Source organism: Bactrocera latifrons, unplaced genomic scaffold (genome assembly GCF_001853355.1).
Source record: "Bactrocera latifrons isolate USDA-ARS-PBARC rearing strain unplaced genomic scaffold, ASM185335v1 scaffold_230, whole genome shotgun sequence".
Taxonomy (NCBI): Eukaryota; Metazoa; Arthropoda; class Insecta; order Diptera; family Tephritidae; genus Bactrocera; species Bactrocera latifrons.
This window is the reverse complement of record NW_017535853.1, coordinates 460,157-469,681: the sequence shown is the minus strand read 5'-3', so window position 1 is coordinate 469,681 and position 9,525 is coordinate 460,157. Positions and strand designations below refer to the sequence as shown.

Below are 9,525 nucleotides of genomic sequence, written 5' to 3'. Positions count from 1 at the left end.
TTTTTGTTAATTGCTTACATATTTCTGTGGCCAAATGAGCGAAAAGATAAATACCAACATCAATCAATGCAGCGCGTCCCTATTATTTACACAGGCATCTGATTGTGTGTGTGTGCATATTATGACCATCAAGCGTTTACTTGGCCAACGGCAGCTTGCCAGCTGCTACTTATTTGGTTTTACTTTTTCACTTATTTTTTTWAGCTACAGAAGTTATTCACTTTACTGTACGGATTTTCGAATATTTTTTTGGATTAAAATTTGTTTATTTTTTCTTCTCAAAAGTTTCTTGTTTTAAGTTCGCATCGTTATAAACCACTAAAAAAATATACATATGTACATAAATTCACACTCGTCTACAGTTACACCAACATATATACACTATTCTATATAACAGCTGCATTTAACAGCAGCTTTTTTAGCCACAGTTACGACAATCCGCCGTTAATTTTTTTTCTTCATCCTAATTTTTTTTTTTTTGAGTAAAAAACATATGCCAGCACATCAGTGGATAATATCTGCTTGAAAGCTGGTGTGATTGACCGCTATGAGCCCATCTGAGAACAGTTAGTAATTTGCCTAACTATTTCGCTCAGTAAGCACGTCATATATCTGATAAGTCGACGCTATGAGTTTTCGAGAGAAATGTTTTGCCGAAGATTTATGATCATGTCGTCCGAAGGGATGAAAAGGCTCCAGCTCAGAAAGTATTCGAMGCAGTAACCGCCAGGGGAAGCAAAAGAAGAGAAAGACCTCGAATCCGTTGGAGAGATCAGGTGGAGAAGGAAGAAGAAGTTCGTCACATTRTCTCAGTTATTCATATAGTTAGGATCCATCTTTCCATGATCCATAAGTGATTCTAAGTCCCTTTCTGCTTCAAGCAAACCTTGCCATTATAGTTTTCTTCAAACGCTCAAAAATACGGTCCTTCTGATATTATGGTTTTTCATTCGTTTCCTRTAAGATTCTTCCAACATTTAGTTTAAACACTCGTCGTTTCAGAATAAAATAATAATAATAATAAAAATWTAAGTTCGTCTTTTCACAAAAGATATGGTGGTATGACTGTTATCTGTACCGTTTTCCCACTTCTGACTACTGAAGATCTTTGAAAACCGAAAACTGCAAGGGATGACCAATTTCGTTTAACGAAATATGGGTATAAGTTGGTACAATTTATATGCTCCCTATAGATTTCTTCCTTAATTCGGTTTACTTTTTCAGGCAGAAGTGGCTACTATTAAGGTGGCGGTGCCTAAGGAGTGCATCCTCTTTCAAGGAGGTAAGCATTCAAACCAACGGCAGAGCAGCAATACTAGCACTGAGCTCGTTAACTGTGTGCTCAAAGCTAGTCAAAGAGTATCTGTCCACACTAGAAATAGCATCAGGCTACCTTCTTCATCATCAGACTTGTTTGATATCTGGTCACAACAGAGTCATTGGCAACAGCAAAGCCAACGGGCCGGACAGAGGCGGCAACCTTGTACCATTCTCATTAGAATGAGACCAACTTGGACCTCCTTTTGCAACTTGCATTTAAACATTGGATCACTGGACCAACTTTCTAAGCTGTCCAACGGAGATCCCTGTTAGGATTGACATCTTAACCTAACCAGGTCAAAGTCTTCGGATATGTCGTTTTTATAGAGTATTCTCCCAAATCGTCAATTAACTAGTGAAATTTCTAGAGAGTTTATGTTAACACTCACTAACCGTGCGTTCAAGGCAGGATCGTTATCAATGCAAGGAGTCATAAGGATAACCTCCCTTTAGTTGTGCGAGTTCTGAAAGACCATTGCCCTATCGCCGTCCATGTGTTCTATTTCTGGATAGCCGGTCTATGGAGTGACCTGTCTCTAGTTGTGGGGATTCTAAAAGACCAATGCCCCAGATCTCAGCGAGCTGGTATAATTTCAGCACTTCCTTGTTGTTTGTCCGATTTTTGTGATATCAAGACCATTTCCAAAGCTGGTAGGAACAGAAATAAAACGCCTTTTTTTTGCCCACAAGTCGCTTTGCTGACTTATAAGCACAAATTACAGTAGTTATATTTTTCAAGGCATCACAAAGGACTGCAAACAGTAGTCCAACTGCAATCTTTGGTTCAGCCATCAAACCTAACCTATATTGACGAGGCGAGTATATAGCTCCAAGTAACGATATCTCTGTTTTCTACTTAACACAGCAGCACATTTTAAGAAAATCTTTTCCTGTGCCCTTGTGAACACAAATCGCCGAAGTGGCTGCGCTTCTTCATTGCAAAATTTAAATCCTGTTAAATGTGGGATTCAAGTCAGATTTTGGCATTTTATACGTAAATTTATGMGCATATGGAGAAATATAAATTTAAGCTTTTCAGCGCATGCGCGGCATAAAGCTAACTCATACTCATTAATTGTAGTTTTCATGCAATTTTTTTCTTCTGCACGTGCTTAACGCTTTTATGTATTGCTTTTTATTTTTRTTTTTTGTTTGTTGCCGTTGCTCATAATAGCGGTAGTCTATAAACTTTATTTGTATCATTGACACCGCTCCCAAACCGGTTTAGGCAACGCTTGCCACCAAGATTTTCGCTTCAATTTTCTGCTAAAACTCATTGGCGGCTGCCTGTTGGCCAGTGGGGCTTATAAATCAGTGCCTGCGTRCATGTACGTGTATGTGTGTGTGTGTGAACATCACATGTGCCTATGTATAATGGCATTTTTTTTATTATTTACAACTTTGCCAGCGAACTACGAACTGCGAAAACACTTACTTAGCAGACATAATGCACTCACTCAAGCGGCAGCGCCTTCAATCGTACGACCGTTCGTTCAGCCGTTTAGCCGTCCGTCTGTATGGTCCATATGCTATAAGCCACTCGCCATCAATGCCATACCCATTGCATTTACAAGTGTGTTGTTGTTCTACACCGCTCCGTGCGCACTGCAACACCTCGACGAAACGTAGAATCTAGCATTTGGAAACTTACGTACTTATTTACTTACTAACGAACTTCCTTACAAACTTATGTATTTACTTGCTGATATAGTATATATGTATATAAGTATTTACTTACATGCTTACTTACATACTTTCATGCTTATAGTGTCTCTTATACACATCTAGATGTGTATAAGAGACAGGTATATATGTATATAAGTATTTACTTACATGCTTACTTACATACTTTCATGCTTATAGTAATACTTAAATACATACTTACGTACTTATGTGCTTATGTGCATAACTTGTGTTTTGCCACTTTTTGCACTTTAATCTGCAATCTTCTTTACACCAGCAAGTTCTGCGGCATTTTCTGCGAATGCCAGCACTACTCACACACACTCACACAAAGCGATTAMATGTACTGCTGCTTCCCCAGCCACTATTGCCCACACAATTGTTTTGTATCTCTTTATATCGTACATTTTATCTTTATTTAAAAAACATGTCCACTTTTGTCTTACACCATACACACACAAACATTTACGTATACGAAAAACCTACTTACATATACATACATATATGTASATTTTTTAATGTTTTCATTGTTCTTTTCTCTCACTCTCTCCCTTTCTCCCTTTTTTCTAGTGTGCTCTATGGCAATAAAATAAAGGATTTGCCCTCAGGCGTATTTAAAGGACTTACATCACTGCAACTACTCCTGTTGAATGCCAATGAAATCTCCTGTATACGCAAGGATGCCTTTCGCGATTTGCACAGCCTCAGCCTGCTATCGCTTTACGATAACAACATTCAATCGCTAGCTAATGGCACCTTCGATGCGATGAAGAGCATACAAACATTGTAAGTACAAGGCAACAATATCATCTCTCCCTCCGGCCCCCCCCCAACAAACAAATATGATATTCTCAACTCACCTCAGCTCACATCACCTCACTTCACTTTACCACATCTCTGCTCACCTTACGTCAAATACCATTCATGCGTATGTTCATATGAGCCTATAAATAAATATATTTTTATGGTTGTGTGCGCGCATCTCAAATGCACTGTTGGTAAATAGAAAGCAATAACAACAAAATATATTAACTTCGCTTGCACTGTTGCTATAATACCCTTCAAAATATAAAAATGTTATACAATTAGTTAATTTTGATAGATCAGTTTGTATGACAGCTATATGCTATCGTGGTCCGACCTGAAAAATTTCTTAGGATATTGTACTACTTCCATAAAAAGTAATTTCTGCCAAATTTCATGAAGATATCTCGTAAAATAAAAACGTTTTCCATACAAGAACCTGATTTTGATARATCAGTTTGTATGACAGGTATGTATATGCTAATGTGCTCCGATCTGAAAAAAAAAAATATATTCGAATATTGTTCTGCTTCCTTGAAAAGTAATCAATGCCAAATTTAATGAAGATATCTCGTAAAATAAAAAATTTTTCCATACAAGAAGTTGAATTTTATAGATCAGTTTGTATGACAGCTATATGCTAATGTGCTCCGATCTGAAAAAAATATATTCGAATACTGTACTGCTTCCTTGAAAAGTAATCAATGGCGAATTTCGTGAAGATATCTCGTAAAATAAAAAAGTTTCTCATACAACGACTTGATTTKGAAAGATCGGATTGTATGACAGTTATAGGCTATAATGCTCCGAAATCGGCGATTCCGACAAATGAGCAGCTTCTAGAGGACAAAAGAATGTAAGAAAACTTTCAGGCCGATATCTCAAAAATTGAGGGACTGGTTCACTTATATATAGCCAGACAGAAGTACCATGAAGTAATACTGAGACAGAGATATAAGATAGGAGTAGATTAGGTTTAGCGGATTAAAATTTCGCCAACTGACTCTCGATGCTCACTCCTACTATAAAAAAAAAAACTAAATGACTCCATTCATCACTTTGATCCTCGCTGACGTCTCTGCCGTTTCCTACCTAAGTTTTATAAACTTTGTGGCAAACAGGGTATATTCAAGGTATATTAGTTGCCAGCTTGTTACACATAATAATAAAATGCACTGTAGGCGCAAGAGTTTATCATGTGTGCTCGTGTTTGTGTGTCTGTGCGCATGTGTGCATGTGGCATTTAACTCGTATGTAGCGCTTGTTCTGTCGCAGGAACAAAGGACATGACACCTAGGGCATTTAAACAATATGTCCGCAACAGTGTTGTCTACACACACACACACACACACTCACATACACGCCACCATAAAATAGCTGTAAAAATGCGGCAAGCATGAAGAAAGTGCCGAAGAATGCCAGGCGCAGAGCTAGAGCCCAGCACAGTGCGGGGCATTTAGGCGTTCGTTGTTTTGTTGCTCCGCCCAAGTGAGCAGTTTATCTGCTGGCTGACTTTACATTGAAGTGTGCTTATTTCTTTAATACCGCCATCTGCCCGCAGAGATGGCCTGTTGACGCAATGCAACAGTTAGATTTCTAAGTGGTTTTTGTTCTCAGAAGCAGCAAAAGACACAAAAACAAAAGAACAMAAAAAGAATTAGCTAATGCGAGCAAAATGTCTCAATACAATGGGTGCATTTCGCTTTTATGGTGGTTGCGCACGTTGCGGTGGAAGGGCTTGAGTTTTTAGTTAGAATACGAAAATATWGTTTATATTTAAATACTGGAGAGTGAGTGAATTTGTAATATYTAGAAGAAAACGTCGGAGATCCTGTAAATTTCACGTCTTCTATAAGATATCACCATCTCCTGACTGAATAGGAAATTGAGAAGTAAAGTGCTCTCTCGACGAACAAAGACCAAACTCTACAAGTCACTCATCATCCCCGTCCTGGTATATGGTGCAGAGGCATGGACGATGACAACATGTGATAAGTCGACGTTACGAGTTTTCGAGAGAAAATTTTGCACAGGTCTTTTCTCCCCGTGAAGCTGGTTTTAAATCGGGACCGCACTGATACAATCGAAGTTAAAATTATTTCTTCTTTATTCATCGAGATACATATCTTCACGGAATTTGACTTATATGTATTATTGATTACTGATTCCTAGCGCTTTATAGTATACATATATTAGACTATTCAAGACCTGTTATCGATCTCTGTTCCGACCAACAACACAAGAAAACGTTTTTCCAAAAACTCCCTGTAGAATTCGAAAATATTAAGTCCCTTTATTTATTATATAACAGTAAGTTTTAGCCAGAAATGGGAGCAGGTGTTCGGAATAGTCTCTAGTAAAATTGTAAACGCCAAGATGCGCTTTGATTGATAGGGCTCCAGATGTATTTGAAGATCTTAAGCAGTAGATATGTCAGCAACAGTTCCAAAGTTTGTGCAATTCAAGTTTTCTGATCTTAGCTTCGACCGAAGAAAGCTTCCGAAACGACTTTGAAAGCTTTCTGAACTTAGCTTTGAGCGGTGATCGTTTTCGAATCGGCTTTGAAAACTTACGAAACTGCTTTGAAAGCTTTCGAAACGGCTTTGAAAGCTTTCGAAACTGCTTTGAAAGCTGTCATAACGACTTTGAAAGCTTTCGGAACTGCTTCAAAAGCTTTCGAAGCGACTTATAAGGCCCTAAAACCCCTTTCATAAAAGCGTTGAGTTTAAAATCAACATTTGCGGTTTTGTTTTTCGTTACACTAAGTAATAATTACTTTTCGATATATTTTGCTGGACAACAAATCAAGTTATAGCACTAGCAAAATATTTCATGTTAATTGCAAAAACATTACGGTATTTTTGTTTTTCAACATGCATGTGTGTCACGTTGGCAAAGCGAAGGTTAACTCAAAAGTTTTCTATGCAAAGCTAAGACAACTTGCATTAGCCTTTCACTGCTTTTAGGCTTTTATATTCCAATGCGCACTTGCGGGCGTGTATGTGCGTGCGTATATGTGTGTGTGCCGCTGTGAGCTTTCATGTATGACACCTACGTACACTTGTAAATTCTTTTGAAAATGAATTCCTTTCTGTTTTTTGTTAACAACTAAGATCTGCTTATTCATAGTATTTACATAAGTATTTGCTTTTTATATTTTCATATTACTTAAAAACTAAATGCGAACAAAAAAAACTGAAAAATACCAAAGGCATCTGGCAAAGAATCCCTTCATTTGTGACTGCAATCTTCGCTGGCTGGCTGATTACTTGCACAAAAACCCCATCGAGACAAGTGGCGCACGCTGCGAGGCCCCAAAGCGCATGCATCGGCGACGCATTGAGTCGTTGCGTGAGGAGAAATTCAAATGTGAGTACCTACATGTATACATACATACATACATATTACTAGTTATAAGGGTTATGCCTGCTGTAATATGTTTGTAAAAAAGCGTGAGTAGCAAAAAGTCAAGATGTGCATATGCGTGGCGCGTTGTCGCTGCTGTAGGCAGAAAGCATTAAGCAAAAAACTACAAAAAATAGCGCGTTATATTAAAAATAAAAAAATAAAGTTTTAACACGTCCTTACAGCAGTCAAWGAAGATTTATGTATTTCCATTCGTTAGCACATGCTGGCAGTTGTAGYGATGAGTAAAGGCAGCACTTCAGTCCGAAAGTAATAAATTCCAGTTTTTTTGCTGATTTTAATTTAATTTTTACTTATTTTTAAATGTAATTATAATAATAATTCATAAAAAAGTGGATAAGGTTCGGTTCAATTAAAATGTAACAGAAATAGAATAAATTATTTTTTTTTTACTGTAATGTTTTTTTCTTTTGTGCAGTTAATTAAATTAATTAAAATCAGAACTTTTTTTTTAGATAAAATTCAAATATATTGATAAATTTTTTTTATAAAAACGAGTTTTTTTAAGTTACTAATTGTTTTTATTAGTTAATAAAAATATATGTATAAACAAATATATTTCTTTACTGTAATTACGTTTTCGAAATAAATAAATTAAAATAAGAAATTTTCTGGAAATAATCCAAATATAATATAATACAAATTTTTTGTGTTAACCGATATTAATTTTTTCAAATTTAAAAAAATTAAATATTTTTTATTTAATTTAGACAAAAAAAAAAACAAAAAAACAGCATGTACTTTGCCAAAAAATTCTGTCTAAAAATTAAACTATTAGGTAGTCGACAAAGTCTTTTCGTATATCTCCAGTGCCACCAATCACATTGTGTCATACCRTATAGTGTTGAAAAGGTGAGAGATTTTAAGCTTCATTTCACCAAAAACAAAAATTAGTTCGAGGAAGTTGAAAAAAAGTTACAGCTGTGCAAAAATGAGTGAAAATAATGAAGAAATTCGCTATATTTAGACATTTTCGTATAAAAAAGGGAGGAATGCCACTCAGCCACAAATGAAATTTGTGAAGTTTACGGAGATGATTCTGCGCCTCGTTCTGGTCGACCTATCGTTGAAAAAGTCGATGAAATTGTGGAAAAGATTGACCAGGAGCGTCACATAAGCAGCCATGACAAGACTAAGGAACATAACATTCTTCATCAAACGGTTTTGAACCATTTAAAAAATGCTGCCTACATAAAGAAGCTCGATGTTTGGGTACCACATGAATTGTCTTTAAAAAATGTAATGTTAACATTGCTGCAACGAAATGCAATCGAACCATTTCTGAAGCGAATGGTTTGACAGGAGACAAAAAGTGGATCAAATACGTGCGAAAAAGATCATGGTCCAAGCTTGGTGAAGCTSAACAAAGGGTCGCAAAGCCAGAATTGACGCCTCGAAAGGTTATGCTGGGTGTTTGGTGGGATTGGAAAGGTATCACCCACTATGAGCTGCTTCATCCTGGTCCAACGATTGATACTACATTTTACTGTSAACAACTGATGAGATAGAAGTAAACAATCGAAAAAAACGGCCAGAACGGATCAACAGAAAGGGCTTCATCTTCCATCAGGGCAACGCTAGACCACACACATCTCTGATGACTCGGCATAAACTGGGAGAGCTTGACTSGGAAATTTTGATGCAACCACTATATAGCCCTGACCTTACACCATTGGATTATTATTTGTTTCGGTCAATGCAGTACTCCTTTAATAGAGTAAAGTTGGCTTCAAGAGAAGTCTGTGAAAATTAATTGTCGCAGTTTTTCGCAAAGAAACCAGAAAAGTTTTACACTGATGGAATAATGTCTCTAGCGGAAAAATGGCAAAAAGTGGTCGACCAAAATTTGGTTAATTAAAGTTCATTATAAATATAAAAAAAAAATTGAAGTTTAATTAGAAATACGAAAATACTTTTTCGACTACCCTATATACATATGTGWATATTTTAATTTTTAAGAGTACCCAGGCCCCAGAAAATTCTATTTCGAGAAAAAATAATTTTTGGATTAAACCAATAACATGTGTCTTTATGTATAAATATGTAAAAATTTATGTAAAAATAAATTCACATTTTTAAACATTATTTTTCATAAAACAACTTCTAAAAATATTCTACGACTTAAAAAAGGAATTTAAAATATTTTAAAATTTTAATGATAATTATTTTTAATAAGCACGTATTACAAATGTTTGAAGGAAATGTTATTTGAAAGAAATAATAGAATTATACACACATTTTATGTAATTATATGCGTATTTGAAAACATTCCAACGTTATTGTTATTTATAT

General features: G+C 36.0%; 1 protein-coding gene across 1 annotated transcript in view; it reads left to right on the top strand.

The window, feature by feature from the left end:
- The window catches only part of LOC108968879 (protein slit), a gene marked incomplete at its 5' end in the record, with an annotated part of 49,093 nt that overhangs the window by 20,144 nt on the left and 19,424 nt on the right, over nucleotides 1–9,525 (top strand). Inside the window, 2 exon segments of the mRNA XM_018933195.1 lie at nucleotides 3,574–3,789; nucleotides 7,019–7,176. Coding sequence (XP_018788740.1) covers nucleotides 3,574–3,789; nucleotides 7,019–7,176 — 374 coding nt within the window.